This window comes from Astatotilapia calliptera, chromosome 8, assembly GCF_900246225.1.
Source record: "Astatotilapia calliptera chromosome 8, fAstCal1.2, whole genome shotgun sequence".
Taxonomy (NCBI): domain Eukaryota; kingdom Metazoa; phylum Chordata; class Actinopteri; order Cichliformes; family Cichlidae; genus Astatotilapia; species Astatotilapia calliptera.
This window is the reverse complement of record NC_039309.1, coordinates 355,001-378,096: the sequence shown is the minus strand read 5'-3', so window position 1 is coordinate 378,096 and position 23,096 is coordinate 355,001. Positions and strand designations below refer to the sequence as shown.

Here is a 23,096-nt window from a genome sequence, read left to right as displayed (position 1 = left end):
TATGCCCTGCATGCTAGCATCTTGTCTCTGGGTCATCTTTACACAGCCTGCACCTGGGGTCTTACCTGGTGTGGCAGACCCCAGCCTCTAAAAAAATAAAAGCAGCTTAAATGTTAAAGAAGAGTTTTTCTGGTCTTTATTTTTAATATCTGACATTTAAACAGCACAGTCATGGCACTCAAACTGGGCACTCCGCATCGACTCACCGGGTTGCCCAACATCACAACTCTTCACATCAACATGATGAAAACAGTCCAACTCCACCCTGAAGACACTTTGGGCTTTTATTTTGAAGGTCTGCCTATCAGGTTGCAGCTGTACTTCCTCTCCTGATGGCCATAAAATGTTGTTTTATTTTATGTGTGTGTGTGTCAGTGCTGGGTGGTTTTGTGTGTGTGCGCTGCAGTAAAGTCCAGCTGTGTGTCCTCGGCGGCGGTCAGGGCGCACTCGAGTCTTCTCTGCAACTCGGCGTCAAGCAGCATCGCTCCGACCACAAAATGATCCTGACACAAAGCAAAGCGATAGTCGGTCATCATGACTCACTAAACTTTAAAATATTTTAGTTTGACTTTCAAACCTTCTTCTTGAGGCTTGGTGATGCTACAGGGGGGTTAAAGGTCATATCTTTGATGCTGTAGTCGTCAAACAGCTCCACAGATGACCTGCAGGGGGCAACGTTCACACTTCAGAAAAACGAAACTTTTAAAGGAGCAGTACACCGTTTTCACTGATCCTCACACAGGCCGAGCTTTCTGATTAAACACAGGTGATGTGTGTGTGTACCTGCGACTCAGCTCCACACTGAGCGCCGCCGAGCCTTCAGAGGGAGCGCCCTGACTCAGGTGGACTGCAAACCGCCGCACGACCGGGTGGTAATGTCTCTGAAAGAGCACAAACACCGCGCAGCTACATTCAGAAACACGTGGGGCCATGTGTGCACCTGCATACCTGTGTGTGTGTGTGTCTGCAGTGTGTGTGTACCTGCAGTGTGTGTAGCTCCCACAGTGCTGTGTTCTGAGCGTTGCAGTGTTCAGGTTCGTCGAGCTCCGGCAGGTAGAACCCACTGCCCTGAATCTCGTTGTCCAGCAGGAAGTCACACTTTGGGAAGGACTGAGAAAGACACACACACACACACACACACACACACACACACGTTAAACTTCTACCTGTACAACTACTTGAATTACTGAGCAGCTGTTAGGTAACCACACCTCTTTTCAAGTGACTGAATCAGACTTTTATATAGCAACAAATCACGACAGTCACGTCGAGGTGCTTCATGCTGTAATGTAAAGAGTGTAGGAGCGTCCACTAACACAGAGAAAACCCCTGAAATCACGATCGATGAGTAAGCACTCTGCCGACAGTGGGACCGGGCGGGGAGGAGTTCTGCTCAGGGAGGTGTTGGCGGTTGGGGACGAGGGGACGAAGACAGGATGTCAACACACACGTTCAGACTCACATGCATCGTGGCTCGGTTGGCGGCAAGAATTCCCACGCTGGCGTTGGGCATTACGTGCAGACTGATCGTGCTCAGCCTTTTGACAAACGCCATCGCCCTCTGTAGGGTCACCTGCTTCCTGCGGCGGGTCAGCATTGCGTCCAGACACCGCAGTACAATGATGGCGTCATCGTTGGGCGCCCCTGAGGGATTCAAAGCGTGGCTGTTAAAACAATCATGTGACGTGTGACGTCATACTGCCGGTTCAAAGTGAGGCTAACTGACCTGCGTGGAGCCTGGGCAGCAGTTTATATAACTGAGAGTAAAAGTTGAGCGGGTCGATGTTCAGGACGTCACCTGATACACAAACAAACTTTATTGATCCAGGAAACTCAACAGGAAGTGACATCATGTGCAGGAAACACACCTGACTTTTCAAAGAGTTTTTAAAAATAATTTATTGGTCTATCTCAGTGAGAATAAACTGTAGCCAGTGCTATTGCTGAGCAGTGCTGCACATGTGCCTCTGTGAGCCTAACACGAACACATACGTTTGTCTATGTCACTGGGAGGGGACCCTTACATATTCCCAGGACTACAATCCAAGTCTGAACCTTTAAAACAACTCGTTATTGCAGCTTATTTAAATAAACATCCACAAATGTCTCGACATTGATACACAAAGAAGGTCCTGACTTCTTGTGATCATATAACAAAAATATTTAAAATGGCCTCAAAGGTCTTCATCAGACTAAGGTCTTCACAAGTCAGATATACGAGCACACACACAGAGTCTGACCTTGTCCTGACAGGATGGTGAAGACGGTCTGGATGCAGTGCAGCGTCTCCTTATTGGACAAATCCTGCAGGTATAAATAAAGAAACAAAAATAAATAAAGAACTATTTGTGACACCAAACTAGCAGGTGACTCTGCAGGGGGCGGGGTCAAATATGAACACTCACTCCTGCATGGATGAGGTCCTGCAGCACGTTGAGCAGGTCATCAAAGAACTCCAGGTTGATGAGGTGAGCAAAACTGACAGGAAATGACATCATATTCAGCACTATAGTAGTACTAAAGATTGTGTGTGTGTGTGTGTGTGTGTGTGTGTGTGTGTGTGTGTGTGTGTGTGTGTGCGCGCACTTGGCGAGCCCCTCCAGAACTGCAGGGAGAAGAACTGATTTCTGAGCCTTCTTCAAAATCCTGAAGTAAATGAGGAAGACGATGTTCAGCGTCTCTGTGTGCTGGAGAGGAAGAGCAGAGGGGTGAGGAGGAGGAGGAGGAGGAGTGTCCTTCCTCTCACCGTACACGCTCGTGACCTTTCAACTCACCAGCTTGATCTTCTTGTCTTTGCTCTCTGAGGCTTCGGCTTCCAGCAGCTCCTTCTCCAGCTTCTCCTCAGCCTTCTTCCACTACACACACACACACACACGCACACACGCACACACACACGCACACACGCACACACACACACACACACACGCACACACACACAGGTTGGTGTCTCTCACTGCCCCCTGCTGGACGGACTGAGAAATCCCTGAGCATCAGCTCATCACAGAGGAAGTTGTTAATGCTTCTTATATTAATGCTCATAGACTTCAGTGAATTCGCACGAGCATGTAGAAACATTTTATTCTGACTCACATGTTCTTCTCGTGTTTTTGTTACTTTGCTAATATTTCCTCAGGTTATTGTAAGAATTGTTTTTTATATTTTGCCCCAGTAACATTAACTTTTCATTGACACATTCTCTTATTCTCACATTATTATGTTTGGAGTTTATTTTAAATTAAAAATATCTTTTACACGTTTCGCCCATATTTGGATCCTTTGTTTACCTTGTGATCGTGAGCAGATCATCTCTTTGTGCTGATGTTTCTGGCACAAACGTTTGAATGAACACGTGTTCCTGTTTCTAAAGCCTGAGTTTCTCTCACTGTTCGTCTGCTGCTGCAGCTCCAGCCCTTAAAATGAACGAGGCCTCGTTGACGGGGCTGTCGGGGGCGGAGCCGACCGCTGAAACAACCAATAAGGACTCGGTGCGAGGGTTTACCTTCCTCTGCATCCTCGACAGGTTCTTCTTCCTCTCCTTGTTGGTCATGAACTTCTTCTTTGGTGCCGCAGCCTCGATGTCCTTCTTCATCTCCACCTCTTTAATCCTCAGACTCAGCAGCGTCCGCAGCAGCTGGAGGGGGCGGAGTTAACAGCGTCTGATTAATAATTTATCAACAGTCTTCTCGGAGTGGGCGTGGCCTGGATACGTTTCGTTCGTTACCTCGGGTCGGACGTTGTAGTTCAGGCTCTTCACGAGGCCGGAGATAACTCGCACCGTGGCCAGCGAGGCCCCGCCCGCTCTGTCCTGCTGGAAGAGCTTCCTGAACGCGTCACAGCACACGCCGGACACCTGAAACACAAAGAGCACGTGAAGGCGTCGCACAATGCTGGGCTGCGCTGCGGCGCCCATGAGACTCACCTTCTTGGTGGAGTCGTTCATCAGCGGCGCCAGGACGACCACAATGTTGTTGTGGAAGTTGAAGTGAGGCAGAGCGACGAGCAGCTCGCACAGGCAGCGGACGGCGACCTCGGCCAGCCCGCCGTACGCCTGCAGCGCCACCGCCTGACTGCGCTTCTTCTTCTTCTGCTTCCAGTCTGTGGGCGGAGATGAGCGGTCAGGGCGCCGTGAGGTGTGCGGGTGTCAGTGTGTGGCTGTTGCTATGGTGACGGAGGCGTACCTTTGACAGTCTGCTCCAGGTCCTCCAGGTAGAACTTGTACTGACTCACCAAACCCTCCTCGAACTCTCGGAGCACCTGCGTCTCCTTCTTCACCTGGAAGACGGCGAGCGGCAGAAGCAGCAGGTTAAAACGTGGCGACTGTGGCGACCTGCCGCCAGGCGCTTCCTCTACAAACAAACTCACAAACGCACCTTAGCGGTCTTCTCCGCCGAGGTCAGAGGTCGGATCCTGTAGGTGGGGGCGATGTCTTTGAAGACCTCCATCAAAGAAACCATCACCAGCTTTCTGACCGTCACCGCCACGCTGGGGTCGGCCTCCATCAGCATCCCCCGCAGCTCCTTCACGCGCTTTATCTGTCACACACGACGTCACGTTAAACACACACATACACGCCACGAGCCTGATCCCAGAGCGGCGCCCGGCCTTACGCTGCCGATGGGGTCCGACACGATGGCCGACGCCAGGCCGGCGATGGTCAGCTTCCTCTCGTTAAGCTTCTGATTCCTGAGCCGCTCTCTCTGCGCCGGCGTCATCTCCTGGCAGCTCGGTGGCTCCGCCTCTGCAAGGAGGACACGTGACAGATGAGAGGACGCCTCAGCCTCGTCACGGAGGCGTTTACCCCGCCGTGCCTGCGGAGTTTAATTCTTATTCCAAAAGTTCTGATCGCTTTTCATACCTGTGTCGACGTCATCAGGCTCCTCCTCCTGCTCCTCCTCCTGCTCCTCCCCCTGCTCCTGCTCCTCCGGCTGCTTCTCCACCACTGAAAGAACAGAGGGAGACGTTTCGACACAGCCGCACAGAACCAATCAGATTGATCAGGGATCAACGCAGCACGCCGTACCCCTCTCGACGCTCTGTGGGATCACGCCCGTCTTGTCTTTGATCGGCAGCAGGTGGATCACTTCCTTTTCCTCCGTCCTCGCCATCTTCCTGGGAACCTTCTCGTAGCTGCGAGCTACGTCCGATTTCCGCTTCTTCCCGCCATGCACCGGCCCGCTGGGACGCCCCGCCGCACCACACAAACGCACCTCAGTCACTGTGCATCACACCTGCTTCTGTATCTAAATATGGTTTGTGTGTGTGTGTGTGTTGGAGTTACCATGACGACAGGTCCCTGGTGATGAAGGACGCCTGGCGAGCCATGGCGGTCATCTGCTGCAGGTCTTCCTGCTCCATCATGTCTGTGGGTAGGCTCTCCAGAAACTCCTCCTCCTCCTCCTCCTCTGTACGAGCAGGAGCAGGGTCAGACAGTTCTGGTCTCTGATTGGTTTACAGCAGACGTTAGTAATCACGTGATCGTTTGCCGCTCACCTGGTCTCTTCCTGTACGTCTCCAGGGGGCGGGGCGTTTCGCCGACGGCGCCCTTCACCGCCTGCCTCAGCCTTTTCTGCTCCTTGCGCTGCTTCTTGGCGACGTTCTGCTGCTTCAGCTGGCGGTTCTTCAGCTTGTTCTCCAGCTTCACGCCACTCGTCTTCAGCAGGCGGCGAAACGTCGGCCGCCGCTTCTTCGAGCGAGGCTGCGGAGCGTCAGAGGAAAGAAGGAGAGGTGTTCAGCAATGATGTCACGGTCCATGGAGGCTCTGGCTTGGATCCTGTGAACACCTGACGCTGTGTGACCGACTCTAAACCGACCAATCAGAGACAAACTCAGCGTCGAGCTGCTGATTTACTGGACTCACTGTGGGCGTGGCGCTCAGACGCTCTGCCGCCTCAATACTACCTCGCACTACACAGTACTACCTCGCACTACACAGTACTACCTCCCACTACACAGTACTACCTCGCACTACCCTCCCACTACACAATACTACCTCCCACTACACAGTACTACCTCCCACTACACAATACTACCTCGCACTACACAATACTACCTCGCACTACACAATACTACCTCCCACTACACAATACTACCTCGCACTACACAGTACTACCTCGCACTACACAATACTACCTCGCACTACACAGTACTACCTCCCACTACACAGTACTACCTCCCACTACACAATACTACCTCGCACTACACAATACTACCTCGCACTACACAATACTACCTCCCACTACACAGTACTACCTCGCACTACACAATACTACCTCCCACTACACAATACTACCTCGCACTACACAGTACTACCTCGCACTACACAGTACTACCTCGCACTACACAGTACTACCTCGCACTACACAGTACTACCTCGCACTACACAGTACTACCTCGCACTACACAATACTACCTCGCACTACACAGTACTACCTCGCACTACACAGTACTACCTCGCACTACACAGTACTACCTCCCACTACACAATACTACCTCGCACTACACAGTACTACCTCGCACTACACAATACTACCTCGCACTACACAATACTACCTCCCACTACACAGTACTACCTCCCACTACACAGTACTACCTCCCACTACACAATACTACCTCCCACTACACAGTACTACCTCCCACTACACAATACTACCTCCCACTACACAATACTACCTCGCACTACACAATACTACCTCGCACTACACAATACTACCTCGCACTACACAATACTACCTCGCACTACACAGTACTACCTCGCACTACACAGTACTACCTCGCACTACACAATACTACCTCGCACTACACAATACTACCTCGCACTACACAATACTACCTCGCACTACACAATACTACCTCCCACTACACAATACTACCTCGCACTACACAGTACTACCTCCCACTACACAGTACTACCTCGCACTACACAATACTACCTCGCACTACACAGTACTACCTCCCACTACACAGTACTACCTCGCACTACACAATACTACCTCGCACTACACAGTACTACCTCCCACTACACAGTACTACCTCGCACTACACAATACTACCTCGCACTACACAATACTACCTCCCACTACACAGTACTACCTCGCACTACACAATACTACCTCGCACTACACAGTACTACCTCCCACTACACAGTACTACCTCGCACTACACAGTACTACCTCCCACTACACAGTACTACCTCGCACTACACAATACTACCTCCCACTACACAGTACTACCTCGCACTACACAATACTACCTCGCACTACACAGTACTACCTCCCACTACACAGTACTACCTCGCACTACACAGTACTACCTCACACTACACAGTACTACCTCGCACTACACAGTACTACCTCGCACTACACAGTACTACCTCGCACTACACAGTACTACCTCGCACTACACAGTACTACCTCCCACTACACAATACTACCTCGCACTACACAGTACTACCTCGCACTACACAGTACTACCTCCCACTACACAATACTACCTCGCACTACACAGTACTACCTCACACTACACAGTACTACCTCGCACTACACAATACTACCTCCCACTACACAGTACTACCTCGCACTACACAGTACTACCTCCCACTACACAATACTACCTCGCACTACACAGTACTACCTCGCACTACACAGTACTACCTCCCACTACACAATACTACCTCGCACTACACAGTACTACCTCCCACTACACAATACTACCTCGCACTACACAGTACTACCTCGCACTACACAATACTACCTCCCACTACACAGTACTACCTCGCACTACACAGTACTACCTCCCACTACACAATACTACCTCGCACTACACAGTACTACCTCCCACTACACAATACTACCTCGCACTACACAGTACTACCTCGCACTACACAGTACTACCTCACACTACACAATACTACCTCGCACTACACAGTACTACCTCACACTACACAGTACTACCTCGCACTACACAGTACTACCTCCCACTACACAATACTACCTCGCACTACACAGTACTACCTCGCACTACACAATACTACCTCCCACTACACAGTACTACCTCGCACTACACAGTACTACCTCCCACTACACAATACTACCTCCCACTACACAGTACTACCTCCCACTACACAATACTACCTCGCACTACACAGTACTACCTCACACTACACAGTACTACCTCGCACTACACAGTACTACCTCCCACTACACAATACTACCTCGCACTACACAGTACTACCTCGCACTACACAATACTACCTCCCACTACACAGTACTACCTCGCACTACACAGTACTACCTCCCACTACACAATACTACCTCGCACTACACAGTACTACCTCGCACTACACAGTACTACCTCACACTACACAGTACTACCTCGCACTACACAATACTACCTCCCACTACACAGTACTACCTCGCACTACACAGTACTACCTCCCACTACACAATACTACCTCGCACTACACAGTACTACCTCGCACTACACAGTACTACCTCCCACTACACAATACTACCTCGCACTACACAGTACTACCTCACACTACACAGTACTACCTCGCACTACACAGTACTACCTCCCACTACACAATACTACCTCGCACTACACAGTACTACCTCGCACTACACAGTACTACCTCCCACTACACAATACTACCTCGCACTACACAATACTACCTCCCACTACACAATACTACCTCGCACTACACAGTACTACCTCACACTACACAGTACTACCTCGCACTACACAATACTACCTCCCACTACACAGTACTACCTCGCACTACACAGTACTACCTCCCACTACACAATACTACCTCGCACTACACAATACTACCTCCCACTACACAATACTACCTCGCACTACACAGTACTACCTCGCACTACACAGTACTACCTCCCACTACACAATACTACCTCCCACTACACAATACTACCTCGCACTACACAATACTACCTCCCACTACACAGTACTACCTCGCACTACACAGTACTACCTCCCACTACACAATACTACCTCGCACTACACAATACTACCTCCCACTACACAGTACTACCTCGCACTACACAGTACTACCTCCCACTACACAATACTACTTCGCACTACACAATACTACCTCCCACTACACAATACTACCTCGCACTACACAGTACTACCTCACACTACACAGTACTACCTCCCACTACACAGTACTACCTCGCACTACACAGTACTACCTCGCACTACACAGTACTACCTCGCACTAGGGCTGCCACGATTAGTCGACTAGTCACGACTGATTTAATAGTCGACGCGTCGTTTGAAGCTTTGTAAGATCACAAAAGACGCAGGAATGAGTAGCAGGATTTAAGAGTGTAATAACGGACTGAAACAGAAGATGGCAGCACTGCATGTACAAGGATGCCAGCTGCCGTTAAACCCCGAAGAAGAAGAAGTAGCTGTGTCCCAGAATTCATAGCGCAGCCCTGCTCAGTTTCCTACGGAGCCCCGCAGGGGACATGGGAGAAAAAAAAAAAATTAAGACGGACTTTTGCTAGAGCTCGCAAAAGTTTTAGCCGCATTCTTCGGAGGCCGCCAGCTCGAAGCCGACCGGGAGGTCGAGGCACGATGTGCTGGGAAAGCGGTGTTCCTCCCGGCTGTAGTAGGTCTCGACCGCCCGTTAGCTTCGAGCTAGTGGGTGTCAGATCTCCAAAAACGTCGGAGCACTTTTGCAAATATGTGATGTCTTGTAAACCGAGCAGGTATCTGACGTTTACACAACTACATTCACGCCTCAAAATATCTTAAAAGTGTATTTTGTGACCAAAAAAGAGTAATATTACAACTAAGTAGCTGCCGCCATTGTTGGAGTTTTGCGAGATCTCGCAAAAGTCCGTCTTAATTTTTTTTTTCTCCCTAATTTTTTTTTTCTCCCATGTCCCCTGTGGGGCTCCGTAGTTTCCAACAATGGCGGCAGCTAGTTAGTTTTAATATTACTCTTATTATTCTTTCTGGGTCACAAAATAAACGTTTAACATATTTTCATGGAGAATGTAGCTGTGTAAACCTCAAATATCTGCTCAGTTTATCAAGACACCACATATTTTCAAAAGCGCTCCGACGTTTTCGGAGACGTCTGTTACCCACTAGCTCGATAGCGAGCCGGGGGCTAGGCTCACTAGCGCCGTGAGAACACCGGACTCCCGGCAAATCGTTTTCAAACCCACCGCCGTCTTTCGTTACTCAGGTTAAACATGATATATGAGTCACTTAGATAACTTAAAAATGTTATTGTTTGGCTTTTTTTTGTATTGTATTTGTTCCTGAGTAAATCGGTTTGGCTGAGATTAAAGTTTTTACACAGCTGAATAAACGTCAAGCAGACAGCTGATCATCAGAAGTGTGAGATGCTCCAGAATATACTCCAGTGTCCTGTTATATTTTAGATAGCAAGGAGTTTATTAAACTTCACCGAAACAATCTGCAAATTTCATTAAAATCTAATAAACTATCATCTTGTCTTTATTTTTAGTTAGCACAGACCTTAAACACTTAAAGCTGTAAGCTAATGATATATAAGAGCAGATGCTGCTGGTGCAATAAGCTGTAGTTTTACGTCCAATGGATGATGATCTGATTAGTCGACTAATCGCAAAAATAATCGGTGACTAGTCGACTATCAAAATAATCGTTTGTGGCGGCCCTACCTCGCACTACACAGTACTACCTCAGTCCCAGGTACTTAAATTTAATAATCAAAATTTTAATCATATACGTAATAATTTAAATATGAATGTTGCAAAAACTTATTTTTACTCAATGATCATCTCTCATATGGACTACTGTTTGACGTCCTGGTCACTTGCTTGTCCAACAACACTTAAAACTATTGAAAACATTTAGACGTTTAAAACTACTTGACAAAAAACCGACCTCCCACCACCACTGTCATGTGTTAAAAAAACATAAATTACTGAACTTCAATAACTTAGTGAAACTTAAAAGAGTGTGTTTAATATATAAAGTCTTACACTCCTTTGCTCCACCACCACTAAAGCAGTTCATTAGGCATAAAGAAAGCTCAGACAGGACCACTCGAGCTACAATCTGAGGAGACGTGTTTATACCCCACAGACGGACAGCATTTGGGCAGAACGTCCTCTCTGTCCAGGAGGCCATCTGTGGAACAGTCTTCCTCAACCCATTACAGAATGCTTGACATTCAATTTGTTTAAGGCAAAGGTTAAAAACTGGTTATGGACAAATCAAGTGTGTGATCATGTATGAGTTGTATAGTTTTAATGTTTTATTTGGGAACAGAATGGTGTGTATGTGTAAGTTTGGTGATGGAGTTTTTATTATGAATGAATGATGAATTTTTATGAATTATTATGTCTATTTTTTTATGCTTAAGGACAACAGATGGAAGTTAGCCTTTGGCTATAATCTGGCATGTTTACATTCATGTAATTTTTTTTTTTTACATTTATGTTCATTAACATGCACTGTCCTAAATAAAATAAATAAATACTACACAGTACTACCTCATACTGCCTGGTACTACAGGACACTACATGTGCTACGTAGCTGGGTGGATGATGAGGTGTGTTTCTTTCCTGAGTGGGACACAGAGTGGCTGACTCGGGGCAGACCATCAGACACTGAGTCCTTCCACGTGACCGTTTGTGATGTTGTCAGGCGTAAAGCAGCAGCGGGCTCTGATGGAGGCGCCATCACCGTGTGTGCTCGGACCACACTCCGTTCAATGCGCCGTTATTTTGGGGCTCTGGTATCCCTCTGAACACCCGGGAGCTGTTTTAAAATGAGTCTGACTCTAAAATCGTGGGTTTTCTGTGGACTCGGGCTGTGAGGACACAGACGCTTTGAGCATGTTTGTTCTCTCAGACCAGACTCCGTTCATTAAACGGCGGATTTAAGCCTCTCACTCACCGGGCCCATGGCTGCAGGACGTTCCGGTGTCTCCGATGTGTCAGGCCGGACTACAGTCGTTCCCGCTCGGTCACTTTGGTTCGGAGTGTCGGAGTGTTTTGGTGCCGAGATGCGGGTTACCTCCACACGTTGCTCTCCAAAAACCCGGAAACAGAAAAGTAACCGCCCTTCTGTGACGAGAGGACAGCGCCCCCCCGCGGCCGGAGGACAGGACCAGTTTTTTTCTGCTGGACTGGAGCGCGCCTCAGACGCCTACGGCTCTCCGCGAGGCCTCCACGGGGAGATTTACCGATGTTGCTTCAAACAGACTCAAGAGAAAAAGTGTGTGTGTGTAATCTGATTATTTTCCCTCGGATTCAGACTCCCTGAGGTCCTGCCATGCTTCCTGGACGTGTTCTCTATGCACCTTTCAGGACCTTGAAACGTTCTTGAGGACCTGAGGTGGAGTAGTTCATGTGACACGGAACACGTGATGACTGCGCATTCAGTAGACTAACAGCTGGAGGGTTTTGTCATTGTCCATATTTTAAGGGAGTTTTCTTTACGATGGGAAAATGTTTTGTTTCTTTAAGTTCCCCAAGAAGAATGATAAATGTTTTTTTATGATAAATACTTTTAGCTAAATTTCTTATCCATAAATGTAAGTTTACTAACAAAACACCATATTTCTGTCATTATTTTAAGGATGTGGAAATATACATACAATCAATATCAGACTCCACCAACAAAAACGCTCAAAACAATACATGTATGTGAATTTTTGCGTGTATTCTTATAATTGTTACTTTTTTCTATTTACCCCTGGCTTTGTGTGTTCATTTTGTTGTTTTGTATACTTCATCTGTTCGTATGTTGTATACTCATTGTTTGTTAAATAAAGTTAAAAAAAACAAACAGCTGGAGGATGACCCTTCACCTGCTCCGCAGGCTGACACCTGAAGTTTACTAAAATACACTTTGTGAATGACCAGAAACGGATCAAAGATCAGACTCCTGCTGTGGGCGTGAAACTGACCTGGGTGCAGTTTCTCTGCCCCCGGGTTCACGTGGCGCTCAGCTGGCCATCACATAAAGGGGCGGGGCCACCAACAGCTGACCAGTCACATTGATTATTGTACCAACAGCTGACTTTATAAAGGAGGGCTAACCTGACATCAGACACACACTTGGTGGATCAGGGAGCTGTGGATGTGTGAAACAGCTGCTGTGCTAATAAAGTTTGAGTGTTTGAAGGCGTGCTGGTGTGAGGGAACAGCCTGATCACCTGCGATTCACAGGACGGCGGCGTTCTGTGCGGCGCTCGCTGACATCACACCCAAACCACCTTCTGTGACCATGCCCCCACCTTTTAAAGTATTACCATTTATTTTTCTCATTAACTTTTTATACTTTATTCTGGATGGGCCTCAGAAATGTGCTGACAGGTGTGCTGCACCTGCTGATGAAACAGGAAGCTGCAGTCGCTCACCTCGTGCTCCTCAGATTGATCACCAACACTTTTTGATTATTATTATTATTATTATTATTATTCATGGATCCGTCCTGCAGGATGTTTGTCTTCTTACGTCACTTTATAAAAATGATAAACAAACATTTCAGAACAAAAATAAACGTTTTCTTTTATTTTGAAAGGTCACTTCATGTCATCAAAACCTTTTCAAATTAAAGTTCACATCTGAGTATTATCAGTGTTCACAGTGACCTCAGTGATGACGTCATGCGTAAGCCGAAGCGGCGCTCCGTCCCATTAAGGCAGCAGGTGGACAGAGTCTGTTTGCCAAATCAGAGGCCCCGCCCCCTGCACACTCAAGCCCTCCGGGCCCTTCAGGCGTAGCCGCACTTGTGCAGCTTCAGGTTGCGCTGGTCGGCGTAGCGTTTGCCGCAGCGGTCGCAGATGTACTGCTTCCCACCGGCGTGCAGGTGGCGCTTGTGCGTGCGCAGGTGGCTGCCCTGGCTGAAGCTCTTGCCGCAGACGTCGCAGGCATACGGCTTCTCGCCCGTGTGCACGCGTGTGTGCAGCTTCAGGCTGTTGCTGTTGTTGAACTTCTTGTCGCAGGCACCGCACGCAAACGGCTTCTCGCCGGAGTGCGTGCGCCCGTGCGAGATCAGGCTGCTCTGCTGGCTGAACGTCTTCCCGCACTGGCGGCAGCAGAAGGGCCGCTCGCCCGTGTGCGTGCGGCGGTGGATCTTGAGGTTCACCGCCTGCCGGAAGCTTTTCCCGCAGAGGTCGCAGGCGAAGGGGCGGGCGCCGCTGTGTGTGCGCTGGTGGTTCCTGAGGTTGACGGCGTGCCGGAAAGCTTTGTGGCACTGCTCACACCTGAACGGCTTCTGGCCGCTATGGATCAGCTGGTGCGTGCGCAGCGTGACGGCGCGCGTGAATCCCTTCCCGCATGCCTTGCACACGAAGATCTTGGCGCCTGCGTGCGTCCGCTTGTGGCGCTGCAGGTTCTGCGGCAGATTGAAGCGGCGGCCGCACTGGTCGCAGGCGTGCGGCTTCTCGCCCGTGTGCACGACGGCGTGCGCTTTCAGTTGGCCCTGCTTGGAGAAGCGTTTGCCGCACTGCGGGCACTCGAAGGGCCGCTCGCCCGTGTGCGTGCGCATGTGGCTCTGCATGCCCTGCCGCTGGCGGAAGGCGCGGCCGCACACGCTGCACAAAAATGGCTTTTCTCCCGTGTGCACGCGCAGGTGCGTATTGAGGTTGCTTTGAGATGAGAAGGACTTCCCGCACGCCGTGCATGTGAAGTACTTCCAGGTGACGCTCTCCAGCACGAAGCCCGCCGGGCTCGTCACCGTCGATGGGGACAACAGCCGCTCCGACTCGTCCGGTGGGGCCGCCTCCACCTCGGCTCCTGAGAGAATAAGCACAGCTGATCAGACCATCACACATGCGGGCATACTTCCTGCCGCGGTCGAGCACTCACTCTCTGCGATTGCGCCCAGGTTGATGTTCCCGTGCTCGTCCTTAATGGTGACCGCCAGCACCAGCGGCGTCTCCTGCTCCTCCTCCTTCGAACTGGTCTGCAGGGACACATATACATACACTCAGTCACGGTCAGTGAACGCAGCACAGGTGAGCCAGAGCAGCAGGCTTACCTTAGGGGGCGTGGCTGAGTCACCGCCCTGCTGCCGGAGTCCATACGAGTGCTCGAGCTCTGCCACAAACATAACACAGTGAGGGTGATGTCACTGAGGCTCGGGGGTGGAGTCTTTGGGCGGGGCCAATACTTACCTATATGGGCGTTGCTGAGCACGTTGAGTACGCTCGTCTGCAGTCGCCGGGCGCCGCGGCCCGACGGCGGCTCCGCCGTCAGCCCGACTTCATCCAGCAGGTTGAGGATCTTCCCCAGAGCCTCGTTCCCCAGAGTCTCCATGATGGAGGCGAACAGCACCTGACACCATGACAACGGTCAAAACTATACAACCACCACCAGCTACAGTCTGGGCCACCAGTCACACCACCACACCAGTTAGTCTGGGCCACCAGTTTCACCATCACACCAGCTACACTGGGCAACCAGTTACACCGCCACACCAAGGCAAGTTTATTTGTAGAGCACAATTCAACAACAAGGTGATTCAAAGTGCTTTACAGAGACATTAGAAACAAAAACAAATAAAAAGCAGAATTTAAAATTGATTAAAACAAACGACCAGGCAGTCCTCGCTCCTCACCATCCTCTCGCGGCTCTCCGTCCTCTCTCTGGCCAGCACAGTAGGCTCCTCTCCGGCCTCCACCAGCTTCTTCAGCTCCGCCACTGCAGCGTGGACGAGGGACTCCATGACGGCGGCCAGCTGTGTGTGCAGGCCGGCGGAGAAGCTCATCCTGCGGGCTGACAGGCCGCGGAGCCCTGCCGACCATCAGCGGGACCTCGGGCCGCTCTCAGCGGTTACTCAGAGGACAGAGGGCCCGGAGGAAAGAACCGAGAGTCCAGTCTGATCCGACCCACAGACCCGAACTACACGGGGGGTTGCACCAAGAGCTGCTCTGGCTTCCGGTTCAAACAGGAAGCAGCTTCCGTTTCTAACTGTGATCCGGACAGCGCTCACGGATGTCTGACTGTCGTTCCGCCTGTTTCTGGGCTGGATCAGGTTACACGTTACGGTTTGTGCCTCCAACGAGTAGCTAAATATTTATTTTTTCATCTAAAAATCAAACAAATAAACACTTTCAATAAAAAACGTTTTGCTCTATTTCCATTTACAGCCATCCAATCAGAAACATGATGGATAAACAGAAATCTTTGGTGTACAGAGAAGACCATGTTTAGCTCTCAGCAGTGCTGCCACTCTGGGTCAAAGCTGCACGCAGGGCGGTCGGTCTCATTTATTTATCGTCCTGATACGAATCTCACAAACCAGACTGACTCATTTATCCTGGGAGCTTCCTCACACTCTGAGGACGAGCAGAGCAAACCTGTCATCACAAACTGCTTTATCCTGAGTGAGCCCGGAGGACAGATACCACAGAAGAAGAGTGATCAATCACGCCCCTCCAGTGTTTCACAGGAAATACCAAAATAAAAGCTGAGCAGAAGCAGGGCAGTGAAAATGTTTCTCTTCCACCCGAGTTCATGTCTGTCCTGCGAGCCCTCAGGTAAACCTGGACAGGTGAGCCACCGCGGCCTCGAATGCCCCTCGGACAGCTCGTTTGTTAAATCGGACGTTTGATGAGTGAACGCTGGTGTTTGCTGATTCTTTCTCAGACAAAAGAAACCGAGCACTAGCTTTTTTCCATTCTGGGATTTTTATTGAAAATTAAAACCAGTTTGGAGGAAACATCAGCAGGTCAGAGTCCACGAGCTGCTTCCTGTCATGACTGACTGAATGTTTTTCACATTAAAAGTTTCTTTCAATAAGGTCACAGGTTAGATCTGTGAAGGAGGCTAAAATCAGAGAATCTGAATGGACTTCTGAACTGTGAGATCTCAGGAGCGGAGGTGAAACATCCGTGTTTCAGGTGTGATCTGATGACTCCGACTGGAACTCCGCCTCCATCACTCTCCGCCCTCACTCTGCCGCTGCTGCTCCACCCACTCCCTGATGAGGCGGTTGGCGAGGGCGTGTTTCGGAGGAAGCCAGATGATGGGGGGGTCGCCTCTCCTGGGCGGAGCTTTCACCTGGAGGGCGCGGGTGATTTCGTCCATGGTGAACCAGCGAGCATCTTCCAGCTCTGAGTTGTCCACGCTCAGCTGCACATGAAACGAGAGCAGGTCACATGACACTACATCATTGAGTACGAGGAGCTCCGAGCTCGCTTCTCCTCGTCCTGATTACACAACCTCAATAATCACCTGTGAGCTCACCTGAGTGTGGGTGGGGCTAACCAAGGCGTGGCAGCCCAGCATGAAGGAGCTGTGCGGGAACGGCCAGTGCTGCGAGGAGCTGTAGGAGATGCTCTGGATCTCCAGACCCACCTCCTCCGCCACCTCCCTGCAGAGTGCCTCCTCCAGAGTCTCACCTGGGACCACACACACGCACACACACAGGTGAGTTCTACACACACACAAACACACACACACGGGTGAGTTCTACACACACACACACACACACACGGGTGAGTCTGACCCATGTCACAGAAGCCGGCCAGAGCGCTGTAGAGTCCACGTGGGAAGGATGGCTGGCGGCCCAGCAGACACCGACTCCCATCAGACACCAGAGCGACCGCCACCGCAGACATCTGTAGACACAAACAGTCAGACCCGGCTCGGTTCTGGTTCAGTTCTGCACCGAGGACGTTACCTTCGGGTAGTAGACGGTGGAGCTGCTGCTGCAGAACCTCTGGCTGCCTGCTCGGTTTCGTTGAGTCGGCTGGCCCGAAGCGCCGCAGAACCTGCTGGTCTGATGCCAACGCAGCAGCGCCTGACCCTGCAGGGTCAGGACACACAGACTACTGTGTGACTCTTTTACTGGGGCGGTATCAGTATCGGTTTGGTGGGACGGTGCTGAAACGTTCCTGATTTGGTACCAGAACCGAACAGGTGGGTATCAGAGGTCAGCTGCAGTCACTCACCTTGGACACTAGAGGCGCCTCAGCTGCGGGCAGCAGAAAGAAGGCCTTCCTCAGATCGATGAAGGTCCCCTGAGAGGCTTCCTCCACCGCCGCCTGGTCCAGTTCTCCTGAACAGAGACCAGAACCTCCAGAGTCAGGAACATGGCGCTGGCGAGCTCACAATGCAGGGATCTGGATTTCAATCGTTCTCACCGACATCCAGACAGAACTGAGCCTGGTTCTGCTCAGAACAGCCAATCAGAACTGCCTCCTTCAGCTGCGACCCGTCTGAACCGAGCCTCTGTAGGACCAACTGCACATCTGGAACACGAAAAAGCGTCTCAGCAGGAATGTCACCGGACTGTCAGGTCCTCAGCGCTGCTCGCTCGGTCTCGGTTCTGTACCTGAGCAGGTGAAAGCTGCTGGGCTGAAGGTTCTGGCGTCGGGGCGTCGCAGCAGAGGAGACAAGCGGTGGAAGAGGAAGATGGAGCCATCCTTCAGCGCCGCCGCGCACGCCTCGTCGTCCTCCTTCAGCCTGTTCACATACCTGAAAGGACAGATCAGCTGATCAGCCCATCGATCGACCGACTGATCGATCAGTAATCGAGCAAAATAACGAGTTACCTCATCCTGGACACGAAGCTGGAGCAGCAGCGGCTCGGCTGCGTTTTCAGGCCTGAGAGGAGGAGCCTCAGAGGTCTCAGCATGGCTCTGATGTGGGCGGGGTCTCCTACCTGCAGACAGGTGACAGCAGATGACCTCCACACCTGATTCTCTGAAGGACAAACGCTCAGGTACGGCGTCTGTGGTCTGACACCAGAGAGTCCGACAGTGTGGACCTGTGACTGACGACCTCAGAGAGGAGGAGACCTTTGACCTCTGACCTTTGACTTTTGAAACAACTCTTTGTCAACAGTTACACAAAGAAAGAGGGGAAAATATTACTGCACGTGTTCACAGACGCACAGCATCAGAGTTCAGTCTTCACAGAAACATGTGGATGTGCCGCCGTTTCATAAGCAGTCAGACCCTGGAGGTCAACATCTGTGGACCTCGTTTTCTTTCTCCTAGTTAGCATGAATCCCATCTTTGCCTGACCAATGAGAAAGCTGGAAAGGCTGCTGTGCTGCTGTATTTGGGAGGGGAATATGAGCACTCTCAGCGCCGCTGCTGGAGTGATGTAGCTGGGACATCCACCCCACTAATGTAGCAGGGTGGACCCATGGACCACACCCCCCACTGCAGAGCCACTACGTTTCTGCAGCGGAGGCTTGCACACGAACCTCCAGCTGCCTCTCGGAGAACCTGCTGCTAAAAGCACCGCACCACCTGGACTGCAGAGGACCGAGTAACAAAGCTTTGTTGCAGTGGTGGAGGAGCAGGAAAAACAGTTTCCTGGAAAAACAAATTTCCCAGAGTCCACTGTTCCCTCCTGTAGCTGATATAGAGACAAAAGATTCTCATTCAAGTTTTCCTGATTTCCCACTGAGTTAACGACTTCAAGGGATTTTCCTCGACACCCACTGGCTCCAAAAAAGACTAAAAGCTTAACAGAATCTCATCATGAACACTGAACTGTTAATGCGAGCACCGCTGCGGTGCTACTGCTGCACGATGGTCCGATGATGAAGCCCACAGGTGATGTTGCTGACCTTATCACTGCTGTTACAGTGACACTCGTCACTTTGACTCATGAGTATATTTTAATTCCTGGGTTAATTCGTTCTCTGCCATGTTCTGGTCTGTGTCCAGCTCAACAGTGAACTGTTAACTCAAACTCCTCATTCTACACAACCCAGTGAAATAAACTTATCTTACCTTTAACCAATGAACAACCACAGGGTGTAAACTTCTGAAATACAGCCCAAACAAACTCACTCACACTCCCAGCATGCAGTGCAGGAAGGAGAGGAGCATTTTGTTTTAATGTCAGTTGCCTTGGAAACAAATGTACTGTGTTATTCAGAATAACAAGATCAAAGGTTAGACCCACTCACCCAATAACCAACCAGCTGCTGTAAAAGCTGCTGATCACGGCCTGGACTCTGCTGGAGCCAATCACCACGTGATCTGCCCTTTAACTCCACCCACAGCAGTGGGAGCCTCCACCTTGAAACCTGCAGTAACCGTCTGCAGTTACACACACAGTTCTTGTATTAAAGCTGCAGCTCTGACCTTAAATCGGCCACTTTTTGAACGGAGTCTGGTGTGAGTCTCTTTCTTTCGCGTGGAGCTGCTGACGCTACAGCTTCTTCTTCTGCTCATATTTTCATGTTGCTGACGACAATAACAGCAAGCAAACTACCGCCCCCTGCAGGAAAAACACCGCACTTACAGGAATTATAATTATATTATGATTCATGCATGTAATTCATCGCTTATGATCAGTTATGATATAACTAAAATGTAAATGTATTTAAAAATAAAACTGTGTGTAAAGTATAATATTATATTAATTAGACGATAGAAAACATTAATGTGATATAATGAACATAATTGGGATATGATGTCACTGTTTGCTGCGTCATTATTTGAATGTTATTATTGTACTGGGGCCAGTGTGGTTACTGTGGACAAGCGTGGCTCTGACAGGGCTGAACATCCATCAGTAACTGTCTGTTTAAACTTTATTTCCAGTCTTTCACAGTTTGAATAAATAAAGGTTTCATATTCAATTTTCACTTCAGACAATAGTGATGTGCCGGTCGCGAGCGAAACGGCTCTTAGAGCCGACTCTTTGAAGTGACCGACGCGACTGGCTCCTTATCGCGAGCCGTGGGGGGGGGGGGGTTCTCTCTCTCTCTCTCCCCCCCACACACACTCTCTCACTTTTTTCCGCTTCACTCTGCACGCGAGCCTTGTGCTTTGCGCTGAGCAGAGGGGGGAGGGGCGATAGTTACACTCGCAGTAGCACAGGAACAGAGCGAGAGAGAGAGAGAGAGCGAGCCAGGGACAACAAGGTCACATTAGAAAGGTATAGTAATCATCCACAACTATTTTCAGTTGGAGATGATAAAGGATTCAGAAAGTTTATCCATGCAGTGAATCCTATGTATGCAATTCCAAGCAGGAAAACACTCTCCCAAAAAATAATCCCAGGCCTGTATGACAGAGAATATGCATCTTCTTTTTGTTTTCTTATTTTAATTTATATTTAATCGTGTTGTGGTTTGCAGTGTTTTGTGTTGTTTCACTTTAAATTTGTTTAAAAGGAAAAGCTGAAAATTTAAATAGTTAAAAGTTGAAATGTACATATTTGGTTTTTGTATTATATGATTTATTTATTACATTTTATGTGGAGTGAATAAATGAAAGTATATTTACGGTGGCCCCTACAGACAAAACACGTACAAACTCCAAAACATGTAAAATCACAACAGACGTGCTCCAGGATGCTAGGGGGCAGTGTTGAGCTTTTGTTACCTACTGGCTACACAAGCCAGCAAGTACCAACGACCGGATTTGGTGTGAAGTAACAGGTAAATGAACATTTTTTAAAAAATTATTATTATTATTATTTTTAATTATTATTACATACCCAAACAATACACATATGCTTTCAATTGTGTAATTTAAGTGATCTAGGTAGCTCTGTTTCGGAAGTTCAGTTAACGCTAGAAATGTGTTTTGGAGCTTGTACGTGCTTTGTCTCTAGGGGCCACCGTAAATATACTTTTATTTATTCAGTCCTTTATTCACTGCATGAATAAACTTTCTGAATCCTTTATCATCTGCAACTGAAAATAATTGTGGATGATTACTATACCTTTCTAATGTGACGATGTTGTCTCTTGTTGTTGTCCTTGGCTCTCTTTCTCCCTCTGCTTTGTCTCCAGGGGCCACCCTATATATTTATATATAAACATAAATAAATAAAACCACGTTTTTTTAACATTAGTAATTCCTTTTGTGCATATTTTTATATTGTTGATGATAATAAATTAATTAAAGCAACAAAACAACCCAAAGAGCCCATTGGGAGCCGAAAGACCCAGTTCTCTAAAAAGATCTTGAATTCCCATCACTATCAGTGCGGTAAAAACGACTTTAATGCTACTTCCGGCTGTGACGTGAGGACTGCTGTTCCCAGCAGCCTTTGCGGCTGCGCACACGTGGTGGAACGGCGGACGGAGGCATCATGGCTGTGTTTATGGACCTGAACGTGTCGTTTCTCCCGGACAGGAGCGACCTGCGCAGCGTCGTGGAGACGGCGGCTCACCGTGAGTGTCCGCGGCCGCAGACAACGCTCTGTTCGCCGGCCTGCCGCTGCTCAGCCGCGGGAACGTAACGCTCCTGTCTCCGGGACCAGCGGCTTTTAAAAATGACTGTTTTTTGAATGGAGTCTGGTGGAAAAGGGCAGGCAAGAAGTTTTCCATCAGACTCCATTCAAAAACAGTCAATTTAAGGTTTCTCCGCGGTTTGCAGAAATGTAAACTAAAGTCTGTACCCTCTATTCCCGAGAGACTGATGATTTTAATTATATGGTCGCAGTTGTTCCGAGTCAGAGCCGTAACACACTGAACTAAGTAACATAATACAGCTTAGAACAAACAGCTCCATAATCAGTTACACACAGTAAATGTATAAGTGTTAACATCGAGCAACTCTTGTCCTGCGGACTTCGTTCCTCTGATAGTGAGGCTGTAACTATCACAGTGTGTTAGATGCAGGTGCGTTATGGATAATCTGTCTCTCACTGAGCGTGCTCCTGTGATTGGCCAGCATGTCATGGAGTGGGTGGGAGGTATTGTCCAGTATTGTCTTTATTTTGTACAACATCCACCTCTCAGACACCACCCTGAGGGAGACCAGTTCCCTCCCCACAACATTATTGGCCTTGTGATCAGTTTATTGAGTCTGTCGGCTTCTGCAACCCCTCAACCTGCTGGCCCAGTGTGCAACAGCACAGAGGATGCACTGACCACAACAGACTCGTAGAAAATCCTGAGCGTTGTCTGGCAGATGTTGAAGGACCTCAGAGACGACTCTGGCCCTGCCTGTAGAGGGCAGTGCTGTTTGTAGCCCAGTCCAGTTTATTATCTATGTGCACTCTGAGGTATTTCTAGTCCTCCACAACGTCCTCACGCTGGATTGAAACAGGGGTCACAGGTTTCCTGGTCCTCCTAAAGTCCACAATCGGTTCTTTGGTCTTTGCCACGTTGAGCTGCAGATGATTCTGTGTGAC

General features: G+C 49.3%; 4 protein-coding genes across 6 annotated transcripts in view; 1 reads left to right on the top strand and 3 right to left on the bottom strand.

The window, feature by feature from the left end:
* Nucleotides 1-113: 113 nt before the first annotated feature.
* noc3l (NOC3-like DNA replication regulator) lies at nucleotides 114-12,453 on the bottom strand. The gene is made up of 21 exons (XM_026177736.1): nucleotides 11,923-12,453; nucleotides 5,491-5,695; nucleotides 5,279-5,402; nucleotides 5,021-5,175; nucleotides 4,856-4,939; nucleotides 4,608-4,738; nucleotides 4,371-4,532; nucleotides 4,179-4,272; nucleotides 3,920-4,095; nucleotides 3,722-3,850; nucleotides 3,500-3,631; nucleotides 2,775-2,855; nucleotides 2,587-2,687; nucleotides 2,406-2,478; nucleotides 2,241-2,304; nucleotides 1,727-1,798; nucleotides 1,463-1,644; nucleotides 982-1,110; nucleotides 784-881; nucleotides 578-662; nucleotides 114-503 (listed from the first exon to the last, which is right to left on the bottom strand). Exons 1-21 carry the CDS (start codon nucleotides 11,929-11,931, stop codon nucleotides 372-374), a joined length of 2,418 nt encoding a protein of 805 aa, XP_026033521.1. The 5' UTR covers nucleotides 11,932-12,453; the 3' UTR covers nucleotides 114-371.
* A 1,062-nt stretch (nucleotides 12,454-13,515) lies between these two features.
* LOC113027907 (zinc finger protein OZF) lies at nucleotides 13,516-16,087 on the bottom strand. The gene is made up of 5 exons (XM_026177731.1): nucleotides 15,595-16,087; nucleotides 15,152-15,311; nucleotides 15,016-15,074; nucleotides 14,844-14,940; nucleotides 13,516-14,771 (listed from the first exon to the last, which is right to left on the bottom strand). Exons 1-5 carry the CDS (start codon nucleotides 15,742-15,744, stop codon nucleotides 13,747-13,749), a joined length of 1,491 nt encoding a protein of 496 aa, XP_026033516.1. The 5' UTR covers nucleotides 15,745-16,087; the 3' UTR covers nucleotides 13,516-13,746.
* Nucleotides 16,088-16,440: 353 nt separating this feature from the next.
* On the bottom strand, nucleotides 16,441-20,209 carry nudt13 (nudix (nucleoside diphosphate linked moiety X)-type motif 13). Of its 3 annotated transcripts, none has more exons than XM_026177732.1 (9): nucleotides 19,909-20,209; nucleotides 18,536-18,645; nucleotides 18,316-18,458; nucleotides 18,125-18,232; nucleotides 17,933-18,039; nucleotides 17,662-17,787; nucleotides 17,488-17,599; nucleotides 17,226-17,380; nucleotides 16,441-17,111 (listed from the first exon to the last, which is right to left on the bottom strand). In XM_026177732.1, exons 2-9 carry the CDS (start codon nucleotides 18,616-18,618, stop codon nucleotides 16,917-16,919), a joined length of 1,029 nt encoding a protein of 342 aa, XP_026033517.1. In that variant the 5' UTR covers nucleotides 18,619-18,645; nucleotides 19,909-20,209; the 3' UTR covers nucleotides 16,441-16,916. The 3 variants fall into 3 exon arrangements, with proteins under 3 accessions (XP_026033517.1, XP_026033518.1, XP_026033519.1); XM_026177733.1 differs by lacking the exon at nucleotides 19,909-20,209 and adding an exon at nucleotides 19,730-19,899; XM_026177734.1 differs by lacking the exon at nucleotides 19,909-20,209 and having other exon boundaries at nucleotides 18,536-19,723.
* A 1,764-nt stretch (nucleotides 20,210-21,973) lies between these two features.
* The window catches only part of rpp30 (ribonuclease P/MRP 30 subunit), a 6,205-nt gene continuing 5,082 nt past the window's right edge, over nucleotides 21,974-23,096 (top strand). Inside the window, exon 1 of the mRNA XM_026177996.1 lies at nucleotides 21,974-22,131. Coding sequence (XP_026033781.1) covers nucleotides 22,050-22,131 — 82 coding nt within the window. The 5' untranslated portion in view covers nucleotides 21,974-22,049. The remainder of the gene's footprint in view (nucleotides 22,132-23,096) is intronic.

Bases quoted from the DNA above. Each gene is read 5' to 3' on its own strand.
- LOC113027907 (XM_026177731.1), bottom strand. From the start codon at position 15,744: ATGAGCTTCTCCGCCGGCCTGCACACACAGCTGGCCGCCGTCATGGAG. The intron at 15,312-15,594 runs GTGAGGAGCGAG...TCATGGTGTCAG, and splicing joins CGGAGAGCCGCGAGAGGATG to GTGCTGTTCGCCTCCATCAT. The intron at 14,772-14,843 runs GTGAGTGCTCGA...TTATTCTCTCAG, and splicing joins CCTGGGCGCAATCGCAGAGA to GAGCCGAGGTGGAGGCGGCC.
- noc3l (XM_026177736.1), bottom strand. The intron at 4,739-4,855 runs GTATGAAAAGCG...TCCTCCTTGCAG, and splicing joins GCCTGATGACGTCGACACAG to AGGCGGAGCCACCGAGCTGC. The intron at 4,533-4,607 runs GTAAGGCCGGGC...CGTGTGTGACAG, and splicing joins TGTCGGACCCCATCGGCAGC to ATAAAGCGCGTGAAGGAGCT.
- nudt13 (XM_026177732.1), bottom strand. From the start codon at position 18,618: ATGCTGAGACCTCTGAGGCTCCTCCTCTCAGGCCTGAAAACGCAGCCG. The intron at 18,040-18,124 runs GTGAGAACGATT...GTCTCTGTTCAG, and splicing joins TCAGTTCTGTCTGGATGTCG to GAGAACTGGACCAGGCGGCG. The intron at 17,381-17,487 runs GTCAGACTCACC...GTGTGGTCCCAG, and splicing joins GGCCGGCTTCTGTGACATGG to GTGAGACTCTGGAGGAGGCA.